Below are 18,196 nucleotides of genomic sequence, written 5' to 3' on the forward strand. Positions count from 1 at the left end.
TATGAGGACAGGTCAAAAACAGGAAAATTAAATCTTCAGCCAAAAATATGAATGTTATGAACCTTTTCATAGTTCATGCTTGATGAGAGCAGTCTTCATCAGGAATGTTAATATTTTGGGAAGTGGTCCAAAGATATCTAACAAGGTCAATTAGTTTAGGGCATGGGACACTATCACTTTTACAAAATTAAACTTTAAACTGATTTTGTAGGACACTTTTTGAACTGATTTATGATATTCTTCCATGCTAACTGGCCCTTGCACTTTGGGTCACTTAATGTGAGGCATTTTGAGAGGCAAAGCATGTACCCATTAAAAGGTCTGAGCTCACGGCATTTAATGTGTGTATCTTCTTCACCACATTAGCTTATAGACGTGGTCTTTAATGGCAAGAACAATAAAACCATTTTACTAAGAGACTGTTTTACTAAGTTGCGTTAGGCAGTAAAAGATGCACTACCACAGGATGCACACCAAAAATATTTTCTTAATTTTTTGAGGGTGTGTGTCAGGGGAAGACAGTGGATGTTGCTGCAATAACCAGGAAGTGCATTACCGCATTCTAACAGGTTAGTGCATGGATACTGTAGGAGTCCTTACTATCTGCAAAATAAGAGGTGAAAAGTGCTCTTGCACTATTTTTTTTTTTTTTTTAAATGGCTATGCACTAATGGCAATATTAGCTGATGGCCATTAATTTAAAAAATAGAAAATCAGATGTTTTATGGCCACAATAAAAATGGCCTTAGTGTGAAGGAAAGACCTGTATTAGGGCACACTAAGACATATATTTTTCACTTTATGTGAAAATGTATTCTTTTATATAGAAATAATGAATCTTATGCAACCAGAGCAGATGCCGTGGAGAATTCGTACTTCCAGTTGGGAGGAAGTACTCTCTTCATCTTATAACAACAAACCAGCCTGTGAATTCTGCTTTCGATCAAAATCAGGAAAATTTAGCATCTGTATCCTTATGGTTTCTCTCAAGACGTTTGCGAACTGTTATAGCCTTCTTGATGAGACGGTACAGATCCTCAGGAAGGTCTGGTGCAAGTCCTTTGGACTTCAGGATTCTCAGGATCTTTTTGCCAGTGACAAAGTGAACTTGGGTAACATCATGAGAATTCCTAAGAATTAATCCAATCTGTGAAGGGAGTCAGACCCTTCTTTGCCAGCTTGTAAATCTGTTCCTTGACATCATCAGAAGTGAGCTTCAACTTTGTAGGCACACTACATCTGTAAGGCAAAGCTGACTTGGAAAGGCCCTTTCCCAGAGCATGCATGCGATCCATGATGGTGGTACAAAGGCCTATTTTTACCTCAGCTTAGTATAAGGACCTGTATATCCTTCAGTGACTCAGTACTAAGGAATAGAGACTCTTCATGGGTATTGTGCCTCCACCACCACCTCTAATATGACCTCCTTGCTCTTCTGTCACTCTTCCAGCTAAGCAGGGAAACTACATTGATGACACACACTATTAGTCATTACCATACGGAGCAACATGTTTGGCACCAGAACACATGTTTATATGCTGCTTTTATGTACAGTTGGGACGTATTCGACATTCTGACTCCAACCTTGGTAAACTTGCTTCCTCATTTGACTAAATGCACCTCCTAAAATATTAATGTATGCATTTTTCAATGAAAATTTCTAAGCCATGTCTAGTAACCCAGGGGTCCTTTTACAAGGCACGCTAGTATTTTTAGCACACGCTAAGCACTAGAGACATCCATATATTCCTATGGGCACCTCTAGCGTTTAGCACACTTTTATTTTTAGTGCATGCTAAAAACACTGGTGCACCTTTGTAAAAGGAACCCCCAGTTTCTATGTCTGATACCTTTTATTCTATGCACAAGCCTGACAATTGCTATGTAACATGAACTTTTAAAATTGTCTTCATACCAAATCTATACTGATCACAGAGTGGGATATCTACCTATATGTGGCTCTTGGAATGAAGACATACCTCATCTCTTTACAGAAGTGACTTGTACCTGAATAATTATCAGCATTGTTTTATCACTGTGCATATTATGTAGTGGTATAATGATTATAATTACTTGAGTACTGCATTCCCTAGATCGAGAAGTAATCTATTGTATTCAGTTAGATTGTTATGGCTGAAGATAGATAGATAGATAGATAGATAGATAGATAGATAGATAGATAGATAGATAGATAGATAGATAGATAGATAGATAGATTATTATTATTATTGTTGACAAATTAGGCTCTGTGGCTCAGGCAAACTTCATTATTCTGGTAAATCTGCACTGACTCAACATGAGCTCCGCAATCAGATAAAACAAAATTACCTTGTGGAAACTTCCATAAAATAGTTTCTTGATTTCTTCACCATCAAATGTTACTGTTTGTGTTTCTCCACTTCTGCCCTTATTAAAGAATGATAATGTTTTTTTGGAACCTGCAAAAAAATTATAGATAATAGCATTTACTAAAGTCTTATAAAAGACATTGTCCAGAATACTGAAAATGTACATACTATAAAATCTATTTTTTTGTGTTTTCATGTCAAATAATGTATTGTATTTTATGTATTTTTTGTGAAGCAAATCTCCACTAGCTATTATTAAGATGGATTGAGAAAATCCACGGTTTATTTATAGGATAAGCAGCATAAAATCTGTTTTACTGTTCTGGGATCTTGCCAGGTACTTGTGACCTGGCCTGGCCACTGTTGGAAACAAGATGCTGGGCTTGATGGGCCTTTGGTCTGTGCCAGCATGGCAATGCTTATGTTCTCCTAAGCTAGGGTCCACAACAGCCACAGATTAATAGAGGGTAAACTATCCACCCACTGACAAATATGTACTCTAGCTGGTCAATATTCAGCCAGCAATGGTCAGATTTTCTTCAAACACTGACCATACCATTAAATTAGACCTGAATATTCTTAAATTGGGCGTTCACACTCACACCTTACCATCCAATAGCAAAAAAACAAAAATATAGGAAAACAGTGACGCAGCTTTATTAACCCAAAATCTCATTATAACTCATCAGCATAATGAATAAATAACAGAAGAATCAAAACGGTTTTGTCTTTCCAGCCTACATAAATAAATAAATATTGATTAAATTGTATACTACTAATAGCAATTGCAATAACAACTATCTGCCATAAAGTCATCAGGCTCACTCAGTTGCCCAGCTAGATGATGACATCCTAGACAAGATGAGTGGAATCAAGGCCATTTTGAATTCCAAGTTGTTCATATTAAAGACCCCACTGAAACCCAAAATGAAAACCCACAAAACCTCTCAGCAGTGTCACTAGAGAACTGTAGGTCCTCCATAGCCCAATAAGAGCATAAGAGTTGCCAAACTAACCCTCATAGCCATTTAGGTGAGGATATTCAGCACTTAACTGTTTATGTTCAGCAGTCAAAATAGGCCGCTTAAATAGCAGGCCTACCTTTGACTGTTAGAAAGTTAACTAGTTAGCGCTAAATATCAGCATAGCCGGTTAACTTTTTAGCAGCCAAAGAATCCCCAGATCCCCAGTCAATGGAAACGACCCAGCATTGATTATTCGGGGTCAGCACCAATCGCAGCACTTATGTAGGCTGCCTCCCGTGGGCTGAATATCAGGCCCAAAGTAACATAGTAGATGACGGCAGCTATAGGCCCAAACAGTCCATCCAGTCTGCCCAACAAGATAAACTCATAGCATAATATATGATGTGACATTACATATGCATACTAGATCTTGATTTGTCCTTGCCATTTTCAGGGCACAGAACGTAGGAGTCTGCCGGACACTCGCCTTCTTCTCCTATTGCTGAAGTTGAATCTATCCAACCATGATCAGAGCACAGAATGTAGAAGTCTGCCTAGCACTGGCCTTGTTCTCCAACTACCAGCCTTACCATATTCCTGTTCTCTAACTAAGAGCAAAAATATATCTACTTATCCCCTCAAAATCTTCCATTTCAGTTTCAAAGAAACATGAGTCCCTTCCACTCATTTGTCTCCATTCCACCTGATCCCGTCCACTTAAATTTGCAAACCCAAACCCACATCAGACTGAGAATCAAAGAAGATCCAGAAGAGGACTCTGAAGACTCAGATGACTCCCCCATACCCCCAGGCCCCCCAACAATAGCTCTACACTTGCAACTTTCTGAAAGCAATTGCTGCTAACCAGCTGATTAGGCACTCTGCCCATGATCTGCCCCCAACCCACCCCTAACCTAACTGGTTAGGAAATGGCCGGTAAGCAACAATATTCAGCAGCCCTAACCAGTTAAATGTAATCATACAGTGGGGTTTAAAAACCCTTTTGAATATCGGATGGATAAGAGTATTTTGAATCTTGACCTCACTTGTATCTTTTTGATGTTTAATTTAAATGTTTTAATAATTCCTCAAACGCAATAACAAAATATTATCTGGACTGCACAAAAACAGATTAATTGAGACTTTGGGGGTCTTTTAGCATTTAGCGCCAGCTGATTTTTATGTGAGCTAAAAACGCTAGCACACCTTAGTAAAAGGCCCCCTTTGTCATGAAAGGATATTTCACCCTTTGCAAAAACTAACTAGTAAAAGAACTTTAAATTTCCATTAGTTAAAATTCTCCTTACCATCAACACTCAGTCCAACTTCTGGTTTGTAACTTTTATCTGTTATCTGCCAAATAGCAAATGGATCCGATGGAGTTTCCGGAAGAAGACGGAACAGCAAGATGATAGTATAAGAATTGGGTAATCCATCCGGGTGCAGCTCCCTGTGGATAATAAATGAATTAATGGTATCAAGAAAAATATATAGAAAAGAAATCACAAGAGACTCAGCTTGAGTTGAACAATATATTAGCAATCAAACATATAAATGGTAAGTGACCGTACTCACTCACAAATGCGCAGTAGAGACTTCCCTCTCTGTCCCGCCCCCGCATCAATACATGATGATGGGGCGGGACAGAGAGGGAAACTGCGCAAAGCCGCCGATGTCGCTACTGCTCCCCACCCCCCCAAGGTCGCCGTCACCCCCCCCCCTCCACCCGGCCCGAGCACTCTCTTCGGTATTGAACTTACATCGGCAAAACACAGCACGCAGAACAGCTGAGCTCCCGTCGCCCTTTCTTCCCTGCCTGTGTCCCGCCCTCGCTGACATTACGTCACACGAGGGCGGGACACAGGCAGAGAAGAAAGGCCGACGGAAGCTCAGCTGATCTGCGTGCTGCCTGCGTTTCACCGATGTAAGTTCAATACCGAAGAGAGGGCCCGGGCCGGGTGCAGGGGTGGTAGCGGCGACTCCGGGAGGGCAGTGGCAAGGGGAGGGGGCCTTGCCAAAACCCCATACTAGCCCGTTTTAACGGGCTCAACAGCTAGTATTAGAAGAGTCAGCATCAGAGTCTTCTGAAAGAGCTGCATTATTTATTTCTCTGGTATTTGAGCAAGATCTTAATGCAATCCTGAGATTTTATTTTCATCAGTCATCTGAGTTATTCTATGGAAAGAAAATATGGATCTATCCAAATGTGACAAAAAGCACTCTGGAAAGAAGAAAGCTGTTTCTGGTCATGTGGAAAGAGATAAGAACATCGAGTGCAATGTTTTTACTAGCACATCCATATAAATGCATGGTTAAATTTGGAGGACTTTTTTTTTTGCCCCGGAGAAGTTAAAGGCCTTTCTATATTTGAAGAAAATCATTTCAGTGTTTTCTGTTTAGATATGAATAATGGGAAAGGGATATTTCTGGCCCCTTTTCTTTCTTACATCTACTCCTTCACATTATGGGTGTCTAAGGAAGAACTAAAGTTATGTACATATTCAAACAACCTCTGCAGTCAAGGTGAGTGGCTGAAACTGCATGTACAATCTAAAATAAATTACTTAGGGGTCCTTTTACTAAGGTGTGCCGAAAAATGGGGGCATATTTTGGGCGCGCACAGATCCATTTTTCAACACGCCTGTAAAAAATGCCTTTTTTTAAATTTTTGCTGAAAATGGACTTGCGGCAAAATAAAAATTGGCATGTGTCCATTTTGGGTCTGAGACCTTACCACCAGCCATTGACTTAGCAGTAAGGTCCCTTGTGTTAACCATGTGGTAATCGTCTACACGCATAGAATGATGATTACCACCCGGTTTTTGCCACGCGCCAAAAATGAAATTACCGCAAGGGCCACGCGGTAGCCAGGCAGTAACTCAAAATTGACATGTGTTGGGCGGGCATTGGTGCCTACGCGGCTTAATAAAAGGACCCTTTATGCATTTAAAGCAAGCTGGGCAAACTACAGCCCTCAAGCAAAACCCAGCCCACCACAGTTTTTTTTTTTCAACCTGCTCCAAATTGCCAGTTTTTAATTACATTCAACCTACTGACACTTATCCTGCAGTTATTCTGTTGTCCTCATTCTTAGACCAGAATGTTTACTTTTAATGAAGCTCTAATATGAACATGTCATCAAAGGTGGGATTGCTAGCACGGAATATAGCTATGGGTGTCTTTAGTGTTAGTGCGTGCTAAAACGTTAGCACGACTAAAGGGCACTTAGAGACATCCAAGCTAACAGATGAAATTAAACTCAGACTTCAATGTTTATAGATTCAGTTTTAGTAGATTGAACACAAAAATTACAAATAACTGAAAGCAAGAAGTCTACAGGCAGCTTCAAATTACGTGGAGGGGCCTAATCAAACGAAAACGTCTATCTCCATGGGCGTTTATCTCCGAGATCGGGTCCGTGAAGGGGCGGACCGAACCGTATTTTGGGAAAAAATAGACCTCCATGTTTTATTCGACAATTTGTGAGCTGGGCGTTTTTGTTTTTCAGTGATAATGGAAAATGAAAGCGCCCAGCTCAAAAATGAATAAATCCAAGGCATTTTTTCGTGGGAGGGGCCAGGATTCGTAGTGCACTGGTCCCCCTCACATGCCAGGACACCAACCGGGCACCCTAGGGGGCACTTTTACAAAAAAAAACAAAAAGGTAAAAGAGCTCCCAGGTGCATAGCACCCTTCCGTTGGGTGTTGAGCCCCCCAAATCTCCCTCAAAACCCACCACCCACAAGTCTACACCATTACTATAGCCCTAAGGGGTGAAGGGGGGCACCTACATGTGGGTACAGTGGGTTTGGGGGGCAGTGTGGAGGGCTCCCATTTACCAGCACAAGTGTAACAGGTGGGGGGGGATGGGCCTGGGTCTACCTGCCTGACGTCCACTGCACCCCCTAATAACTGCTCCAGTGACCTGCATACTGCTGCCAGGGAGGTGGGTATGACATTTGAGGGTGAACATAAAAAGTTGTGAAACGGCATATTTTTGTGGTGGGAGAGGGTTTGTGACCACTGGGGGAGTCAGGGGAGGTCATCCCTGACTCCCTCCAGTGGTCATCTGGTCATTTAGGGCACTTTTTGGGGCCCTATTCGTGGAAAAACAGGGTCCAGGAAAAGTGCCCTAAATTCTCGCTAAAAACGCATATTTTTCTTCCATTATCGGCGAAAGGCGCCCATCTCTGATCGCCCGATAACCACGCCCCAGTTCCGCCTTCACCACGCCTTCGACACGCCCCCATCAACTTTGTCCGCATCCGCGACGGAGTGCAGTTGAAAACGTCCAAATTCGGCTTTCGATTATACCGCTTTATTCGTTTTTGTGAGATAAACGTCTATCTCCCGATTTGGGTCGCAATATAGGCGTTTTTCTTTTTCAATTATAAGCTGGATAGTCATCAAAAAATGAAAGGCAGGACTAAAAATAGGAAACAAACAGTATATAACCCCTCGCCGCAAGATCCCACCTCTGGCATGCTGCTTGAGACAGTTCACATCTGATCTATTTTACTGTATTTGCACTCTGTATCTGTTCACTCCGGAGTCCGTAACTACATCTCCGGAATAATGTAAGCCACATTGAGCCTACAAATAGGTGGGGAAATATGGGATACAAATGTAACAAATAAATAAATAAATAAAACATTCTCCACCAAGTTCTTTAACCAAGTTCTCCATAATTCCCATTTTTCTATGAAGAAGAGTATCTTTAATCAAGATATCCTGTATACTGATAATTTTCCAAATTTTTGACAAGATGCACAAAAACAAGCCATTGGGATATATGGGGGACCGGCATTCTTAGTAGACTGGCCACACAAACATCCCAGCAGAGCAGTGGGGCAGGGGTTCCTTAGGGGGTGTTATAGTCGATGTCACATAAAGGGTCCCAGGTACACATCTCAGCATGACCTCCTTATATTGTATGGTGAGCCCTTCAAAACCCACAATAGCACTTATGGCTGCAGCTGCCACCTATATGTGGGTACATTAGGTTATTGGTGACATGGAGGGGAATAATCAAACGGGGCGCCCAAGTTTTCCTGAGGACGTCCTCGCAGGATGTCCCCGTGAAGGGGCGGGGAAACCCGTATTATCAAAACAAGATGGGCGGCCATCTTTCATTTCAATAATACGGTTGGGGACGCCCAAATCTCAACATTTAGGTCAACCTTAGAGATGGTCTTCCTTAGAGATGGTCGTCCCCAATTTTCAGTGATAATGGAAACTAAGGGTGCCCATCTCAGAAACGACCAAATCCAAGCCATTTGGTCATGGGAGGAGTCAGTATTCATAGTGCAATGGTCCCCCTGACATGCCAGGACACCAACCAGGCACCCTAGGGGGCACTGCAGTGGACTTCAGAAAAAGCTCCCAGGTGCATAGCTCCCTTACCTTGTGTGCTGAGCCCCACAAAACCCACTCCCCACAACTGTACACCACTACAATAACCCTTAGGAATCAAGGGGGGCACCTACATGTGGGTACAGTGGGTTTGTGGTGGGTTTTGAAGGGCTCACATTTACTACCACAAGTGTAACAGGTAAGGGGGATGGGCCTGGGTCCGCCTGCCTGAAGTGCACTGCACCCACTAAAACTGCTCCAGGAACCTGCATACTGCTGTCAGGGAGCTGGGTATGACATTTGAGGCTGGCTTAGAGGCTGGCAAAAAATATTTTTTAGGGTGGGAGGGGGTTAGTGACCACTGGGAGAATAAGAGGAGGTCATCCCCAATTCCCTCCAGTGGTCATCTGGTCAGTTTGGTCACCTTTTTGAGGCTTGGTCGCAAGAAAAAATTGACCAAGTAAAGTCGGCCAAGTGCTCGTCAGGGATGCCCTTCTTTTTTCCATTATCGGCCGAGGATGCCCATGTGTTAAGCACACCCCAGTCCTGCCTTTGCTATTCTTCCGACACGCCCCGGGGAACTTTGGTCATCCCCGCTACAGAAAGCAGTTGAGGATGCCCAAAATCGGCTTTTGATTATGCCGATTTGGGTGACCCTGGGAGAAGGACGCCCATCTTCCGATTTGTGTGGAAAGATGTGCACCCTTCTTTCGAAAATAAGCATGAAAGGCATTTATGCTGAAACATGGCCCGTGTTGAGTCTGCTGTAGTTCTAAACACTGTTCCATGTATTTTGTTTGGTAGTAATGAACATATGAGCTTTGGATCACCTGGATTGTTCACCTAGTCATTTCCACTATTGCTGTTTCCTGCTCTGGTGTTTCATGGGATTTTTGGTTCTTCTCCTTATTGTTGACTTCCTCCAACTGCACCTTTTCCCAGTAGCTCCACAACAGGGATAAAACCGGACTAGGACCCCAAGTAACAAACTAATTCATTAGGCCTTTTAACAGCAAAACAGAAATGGAACCCATAGCAGGGTGTAATTTCCCCTTCCTTTTGCCCATTCTCCACAAGAATCACTTAAGGTAGGAAGGCATCATAGGGCAGCTCACTAGCAATCTGCCATCTTCTTTTAATTCCTTCTCAGTCCATCATGAATGGATACATACAACCTGAGCATCCTCCCTGCCCTGCACATACACATACATTCTATCCAATGATTACCTCAAAAAGAGTTGGGGGATTCTCCCCCCTTCATTCCTCAGACCTCTACTGGTATTAAGGATATCTCCCATTCCTCAGGTCACAAACCCTCAATGTCCCTTCCCAACCATTGGCCTGAGGGCTTCCAATGACACCCTCAGGCCAAAACTTTGGTCTCTTTCTGGTTTAAAGTTATTCCTACTCTTTGTGCATTTCATTTAAAATCAAGAATAACCTATACTTAACCCTTATGCAGTTAGCACCCAATGTTGGTCGCCTAAAGGCTTTTGAATACTGGCCTCTCTGGGACCAATGGAGAAGTTGCTAAACAGATTAAGGGGAGGAAGTGTCAACATAGGCTACCATTAAGATGTGTTATTTTACTGTTAACCCCAGTTATTAGTATCTAGGTCTCATTGCACAAAATGGGATCTGTGCTAAAATAGCATGAAAGTTGACAAAACCAAGCTGCTTTATCACAATAACCCATATTATTTCTCACCAAGGAGTAAATAGTAATGAGATACAAAACAGCAGATATGTTTATTCAGAAACATGACTCTTAGCAGTACTACCTAGGGGTCCCAGGCAACATTTTGGAGGAAGGCACCAGTGGGGGCAAGAGGGAAGGGGAAAGGGGACTTGATATACCACCTTTCTGATGTTTTTTGCAACTACATTCAAAGCAGTTTACATATATTCAGGTACGTTTTTTATACCAGAGGCAGTTCCCCAGGATCAAAGTCCACTGCACTAACCACTAGGCTATTCCTACTCACTCTTATCACAGTACCCACTGGATCACTAGGGACATGTGCCCAGAGGAACTTCTTATGGGGTGTGGGAGTGTTGATTGAGGGTGGCTGGTGTTCGGAGGGTGGGGGTCTTGACCAGTACAGTGGAGTGCTGATTGTTGAATGGGAGGGGTCTTGATCAAGGTGGGGTGATGATTGGGGAATGAAGATGATGATATGGAAGTGGGGGTTTGGATCAGGGGCCTGAAAGCAGCCTAACAACATCAGGCCATGGCTTTGAAGCCCGATGCTCCCAAGCGATAGAATAACGCTGCTTGCAGGGGTGCCTGTTTTTTACTGCACCTTGATAACTCCCCCCCCCCCTAGTGGTAACATAACACCTCTTAACGGTAGCCCATGTTGATAACTACACCCCATAGTTCAATGGTACATCCTTTGTTTTTAACATTTAGCCGGTCATGAGTGGAAAGAAATTGGTAAAGGATAAAATAATGAACATTTTTATCCACTCACACAAACAATGACATCATGGAGCAGCTTCCATGATGCCTCGTTACTTTCCTGACTCAAGAAATATCAGGGCCAATATTCAGTGAAGGATAATCAGGTAGGAGAGGCTCCTACCCAGTTATCCCCCGCACTGACTAGATGATCCCCAGATTTTCAGTGGCACATAACCATATAGTGCTGTCAAAAATCCAGGGAGCCCATCATGGCCCTATCTGGTTAGTACCAGGGCAGTCCAGGAGTGGAGTCAAGGCAGAGCCAGGACTCACCCAGTTAGCGGTGATTTCCAGTCCACTAACCGGGTAACTACACAGATAAAGTTAGGAAAGCAAAAGAATGTCCTAACGTTATTCAGGTTGTTAACCAGGTACCGGTCTGAATATCGGCCAACTCCCAGATAACCTCCGGTGACCAATCAAGACCTAGATATTTAATTCCAATAACCTGACACTGAATACCTGGGTCAAAACCTGCCAACAGCAGACAGTGATGTAACAACCGCTGATCACCGCAGGCTGACAATTGGGCCCATTATTTGTATAAATCTATATTTTCTAGCTAAGGCAATGTGTTTTCATTATTAGCAACATTGCAGAAAGGGCTCGAGGAAAAATATGCCTCTTTGCAGATGTTACAAATATCTGTAGCAGGGGAGAAACATCAGGAAAGGAGAAAATTGGAATTGTCTGTTTGGAAGCTGTACTTCAGTGTTTAAAAATTGTGATGTATTAGGCTGAAGTTACAGAGAAATACTTTCAGTGCTGGCAAGTGTTTTTTACATTTGGGCTGAGATTCTACAACTGTCTTATGCATGTATTTTCAAATATTATACAGATAGTACTGGGCCAAAAATCACTCTGAATGGCCTAATGCCAGAACGAGTAATGAAAATATTCAGTCACTATCATCATATCTCATACATTATGTGAATAACTAACAGCAGGCCAACACCATCTGTATATTCAAAACCATATGTATAGAGGTACTGATATTTGTATTAAGTGCCAGCGTTGACATTTAACTTAAGCTGTTCAATGCGCTAGCTCAGAATCTGGCCCAGTACATATTCTAAAGCAACGTCATTGTTAGGATTTAAAAACACAACCCCATCTACCAACAACGTTAAGACTTCAGGTGATATATTCTAATGCCGCAATTTATTTATTGTCTATTGCTCCCATCTCTACTTTCAAGATTTCTTTGTATAAAAATCCAGGCATCTTTGCCATCACTTACGATGTAGGTTGAGAGAGGAAGGCATCTTTATGAATTTTGTATGACATATAACTGTTAAACGACCCTGGTTCCATGGATACTCCTTGCACAGTGGAAAAGTATTTCTCTGTGAGATTATAGGCTTCCAACATTCTGAAACCTGAAAAGCAGAAAAAAAATTGATTATAAATATATAATACGTGAAACAAATGTATTAGAAATACAGGGCTCAATATTCAGTGCTATCCACTTACTGCCAGATTCTATATAACATGCCTACAGATCTGCGCCAAAATGCAGGCATATTCCTTAACAACACACGTAACTTAATTGGCTTAATGAGCTAATGAGCGTAGATAATAGCACTTAACAAGTAATAATGAGCACTAATTGGAAATAATTTGAAATTTACGCTCACAACTCGCTAAATGTCTTCTGCAATGAACTGCGCCTAAATTCTAATGTACACAGTTCAAAAAGGGACATGATTATGGGCGGGGAAATGGGCATTGCGTGGGCATTCCAAAATTTACATGTGTAGTTATAGAATATGGCCCAGTGTGCATAAATCTACACGCAGGAATTTATGCCAAATTTTTGTTGGTGTAAATGGAGGTGCATACTTTTAGGCACTAGGATATCAACTAAACGAATTCTATATACCGAGCCTAAATCTAGGCGCCGCTTAAAGAATATGCTTAGACAGAAATGTTTACTGCGTGGTTTTTTCAGTGCCTTATACAGAATCTGGTCTTTAGCGGATAGCTGCTAACCAGCTATGTCGCGTAACTTAGCCAGTTAAGCATGAATATCCAGTGTGAACCGGCTAATTTTAATTGTTAAAATAGGCCGCATAAATAGCAAGACTATCTTTAACCACTAAGCACTTAACCGGTTAGTGCTGAATATTGCCTTAACTGGTTAAGTTGACACTGACAAAACTGAAACTGCATATTCAATGCCGATTACCAGATACGGCCAGGCATTGAATATCAGGGGTCAACGCCGCCAGCAGCAGCTAACCACACTGCCTGCTGCTGGCCGAATATCAGGGGGACAGTCTATAAAAACATTGCAATGAATTCTTACCGGGTGAAGTATATCCATCCAAATAAATAAGTGGACAAGCTAAAATAAGAGAGAAGAGCCAAATGTTAGCTTTCACTTTGAAGGCAGACAGGTTAGACAAGAAAGCATAAATTCTCCACATGATCTAGTCCAACAAGAGCTCAGTTTTCAAATGGATTCAGTGTTCACATAAGGACTTATCAGCCTATCAAGGATTCTCAACCCAGTCCTCAGGACACACCCAGCTAGTTTTCAGGATATCCACAATGAATATGCATGAGATAGATCTGCATACAATGGAAGCAAGTGCATGCAAATTTATCTCATGCAATTTCATTGTGGATATCTTGAAAGCCAGACTGGCTTGCTGTGTCCTAAGGATTGGGTTGGGAACCCCTAGGCTACATCAAAGCCTTTGGTAAAATCATTTCAGTCCCTGCACCCTGCTTCCCCACACTCACTAGTTAAAGTTAGCTACCTAAGCTCCACCACACTGCTAACTTTAACTGGCCAAATCTGGAGTGGGCCAAGGGATGTGGTTAGGTTAAAGGAGTCATTAGCCAGTTAGTTCTGATTTTCAATGCTAGCCATATAACTGGCTGGCCAACTTTAGGTACTTTAAGAGTTGGCCTAAATCAGGCTGGTCACCTTTCCTCCCAACATTTAAAAAAAAAAGCCTTCCTGATCTTTCTACCAATCCTCATTAGGTCTGCAAGCATCATGGAAGGCTGAAAATTGACAGCCTTGATAGAGGGAAGCAATCAGCAACCAAGGAGTTCTGATTCAGTTGTGGTCCAAACTCAGACGTCTAGGAAACCTTGTTATGCATGCAATGTGCTTTAAAGAAACAACCTCTCTCTTTATAGAGCTACAGAACACTGTTGAAATCAGCATAGTAACATAGTAGATGTCAGCAGATAAAGACCTGTACAGTCCATCTAGTTTGCCCAACAAGATAAGCTCATTACAAATGGTATGTATACCTGTTTTTGATTTATCCTTACCATTTTTAGGACATAGACCATAGAAGTCTGCCTGGCACTGGCTTTGTTCTAAAATTTCTGAAGTTGTTATCAAAGCCCCCAAAAAGCTCCATTCCAGCCCATCCAAATCTAATTCAACCTCCATCAGGGCACAGACCGCAGAAGTCAGTCCAGCACTGGCTTTCCTACCTAATCTCCCCTAATCTTCTTTGGATCTGATCCTTCTATACAGGATTCCTTTATGTTTGTCCCACACATTTTTCGTTACCATTTTCATCTCCACCACCTCCCACGGGAGGGCATTCCAGGCATCTACCACCCTCTCAGTGAAAAAATACTTCCTGGAATTACTCCTTCATGCCCTCTTATTCTACCACCTTCCCATCTCTGGAAAAAGTTTGTTTGCGAATTAATAACTTTCAAATATTTAAACTTCTGAATCCTATCACCCCTGTTTCTCCTTTCCTCCAGGTAACCAGAAAAATAATAATTTAAACTGCTGTAAGTTGATTGTACACCACATCTACCAGAAAAATTGACTGGTGGTGATCTGGCTCGTCACTTACTTGAAGTAGCTGTCTCACAAACAAAATTTATAAGGTTCTCTTCAATCTTTTCAAATGCATCGAAATCATCGACTATAAAGACATGACGTTCACTGGGTTTGCTGCCAATGTTTCTCAATTCGTTGTAATCCACATCGGCCACACCAACAACAAAGACACTGAAACCTGCAAAGACAGTACAGAGTGTTAATCATATGCTTTAAAACTGTACACTGTTATAGGTCACCCTCTTTATAAGGCTCAGTGTTACACTGTGATATTGCTAATGTATGTGATACTACCTTAAGGTAGTATACTACAAGCAGTAACCACAAGAATGAAAATCTTTCTGTTTTCAATATGGGTTTGTAAATTTCAGGTGGCTTCATGTCTGAAATTGATATCTTATTTGTAAGTTTAAGATCTGTTATCAAATTTTCACAGGAAATTTTAGAGAAAAAATCTTAGGGGCCCTTTTAATAAAGGGTTGGCGCGCAGCAACAGACTTGCTGCACGCCAATCCGGAACTAATGCCCCCAATCCACACTGAAATGCCAATGACCCTCCAATTTCTGTGCTCTCTTTTTTTGGCCGCCCACAAATTTTAGGCATAGTTCCTGTACCTAAGTTTGCGGGCATTAGTCCCAATTAAATCTAATTAGTGCCAATAACTGCTTGTTAAAAAGACAATTATTGGCAATAATTGGCTCGTTAGTCTATTAAATTGTGTGCACAAATCAGGACTGCACCTTGTATGTGCAATTTTTGGTAACTTTTATAGAATCAGAGGGTTATTGTATTTATGTTTATATTTGCCTTGGGTGAATCTGTTCATAAAGGCAGTTAATAAATTTCAATAAATAAACAAGCACTTAATTGGCAGTAATTAGAAGTTACATGCTGATCTGCCCTATGCCTTATTGTATAAAATGTGTGCTTAAATTTCATAGTGCACAACTCCAAAGGGGGTGTGGCCATGAGAAGGGAATAGTTGGGGCAGGGGCTTCCCCAGAATTTAGGCGCAATGTTATAGAATACTTGCATTTGCACACCTAACTGCCATTAGTTGGATGTCAGCACTTACACTAGCTTTTGGCAGGCATAAATGCTCACATCCAAAGTTTTATTTTTATTTATTTATTTAGATTTTGCTCATACCTTTTTCAGTAGTAGCTCAAGGTGAGTTACATTCAGTTACACTGGATATTTCTCTGTCCCAGGAGGGCTCACAATCTAAGTTTGTACCTGAGGCAATGGAGGGTTGACTGACTTGCCCAAGATCACAAGGAGTAGCAGTGGGATTTGAACCGGTCACCTCTGGATTGCAAGACCGGTGCAGGGATCCAGCCTATTCTTTAAAAAAAAAAACTAATTTTGATTGTAATATACAATTTCTTGGTAAAGTAACTGAAGGAGTTTTAGTTTTCAGCAAATTCAATCTTCATTTGATACAGGAAATTACTTGGATCCATTCCGGTCAGGCAGTAAGTCTGGGCACAGTATCAAACTTGAACTCTTGGCCTAGATAACCTGTGTCAGAACTCAGACAAAGGTATGTCTTCATTTTAGTTTTATTAGCTCTTTCTGTGACCTTTCAGACTGTCAATTTATCTTATTTTATTGAATCAGTTACCAAGCATAGGAGTTGATGGTGTGTCTTTAGAGTAATTTTGCTCATTCCTGGAATGCAGAGAATAATTTGGGCAGATTGTTATTCCCAGTCTTGTCCATTTGTACAGTATTTGGAATCTCACAGAGCTCCATACTTTCTCTTATTTCTAACATTTATTTGCAGCCTCTAGGAAAAGCTTTGTGATATACAAATTTGCCACCAGCTTCACCTGTAGAAACCTTAACTCAATGTTCGTAACAATGGTGGACTGGATGAAATCCAACAAACTGCAATGAAACCCTAGTAAGATGGAGCCATTATGGGAAGACAAAATGGTATCCTTAAGATGCATTCATCTAACCAAAGACTAATGGCTTATCACTGCCTTTGAGACCCCATGTTTATAGCTTACAGACCCTTTTACTAAAGCTTATGGCCTCTTTTATCAAGCTGCACAAGTGGCTCCCGGTGCGGTAATGCCAACAAAGCCCGTCGGCCTTGCCACTGAGGAACCGCTAGCTCGGCTTGATAAAAGAGGCCCTTAGTGCACTAACGGACATTAGCATATGCTAAGTGCCACATGGCCCATTGGTATAAAATAGGACAAATGGCATTTAACATGTGCTAATGTCTATTAGTCTGCACTAAGCTTTAGTAAAAAGGCTCCTTAGAGATTATTTCAGATACTAGGCTTTTTTTTTAATTTAACATATTATTCAGTTTTTCATATTGCAGAATTTCTATGCTAGATAGTTATTGGCTTGATTTTATGTTGTGCATTTTATATTTTTGTATAATTAATTATGTTTTATTTCCATTTTTTCTAAACTGTACTCTGAAAAGGCAGCTTATAAACTGAATAAATAATCAATAATAGTAACAGCATTGACTTCCAAGAAGGTAGGGATGGCCTGCAAGGAAGAACTATAGATAAACCAAAATGTTCATTGAACAAGCGGAGGCTGCAATTATTTTGTGCAGGTATGTATTTACTTATGTAATTATTTTTACAACAACCTCACCTGGATGGCTATGGGGTCTTTACAAAGCTTAGTAATATGACAAAGAAGAGGCCAAGTGTTCAAAACTCAATGTTGATGTATGCAAGGTCTGATATCACTAGGGTGACTAAAATGATTAAGCCGATGGAACTCCTCTCATATGAGGTAAGAAAAGATTAGGACTCTTCAGCTTGGAAATGAAACTGCTGAGGGGGGATATGATACAGGTCTACATGTGTGGAGTGGAGTAGAAAAATGTGAATCAATTATTTACTCTTTCAAAAAGCACATGGACTAGGGGACATGCTATGAAGTTACATGGTAATACTTTGAAAACAAATAGGAGAAAATATTTTTCTCAGGGGGTCTTTTATTAAGCCTGTGGTAGTGTTTTTAGCTTGCAGCAGATATCAGCTGGTGGTAAACGCTGAGATGCAGTGGCGTTCCTAGGCAGGCTGACACCCAGGGCAGATCGCCGATGCGCCCCCCCCCCGGGTGCAGTGTGCCCCCCCCCCCCGGGTGCATTTTTACCTGCTGGGGGGGTGCCGCGCACCTGTCGGCTCTGAGTTCACTCGTTCCCTGCTGCTCCCTCTGCCCCGGAACAGGAAGTAACCTGTTCCGCGCAGAGGGAGCAGCAGG

At 41.7% G+C, this 18,196-nt stretch overlaps 1 protein-coding gene and 1 pseudogene across 1 annotated transcript in view; both read right to left on the bottom strand.

Annotated features, from left to right (window-relative positions):
- Nucleotides 1–18,196, bottom strand: part of COL12A1 (collagen type XII alpha 1 chain) — a 384,763-nt gene that overhangs the window by 81,491 nt on the left and 285,076 nt on the right. Inside the window, 5 exon segments of the mRNA XM_030199047.1 lie at nucleotides 2,329–2,438; nucleotides 4,621–4,763; nucleotides 12,370–12,508; nucleotides 13,438–13,476; nucleotides 14,966–15,130. Coding sequence (XP_030054907.1) covers nucleotides 2,329–2,438; nucleotides 4,621–4,763; nucleotides 12,370–12,508; nucleotides 13,438–13,476; nucleotides 14,966–15,130 — 596 coding nt within the window.
- On the bottom strand, nucleotides 840–1,295 carry LOC115467245 (annotated as a pseudogene).

The sequence above is a fragment of the Microcaecilia unicolor genome, chromosome 3, assembly GCF_901765095.1.
Source record: "Microcaecilia unicolor chromosome 3, aMicUni1.1, whole genome shotgun sequence".
NCBI classification, from domain to species: Eukaryota; Metazoa; Chordata; class Amphibia; order Gymnophiona; family Siphonopidae; genus Microcaecilia; species Microcaecilia unicolor.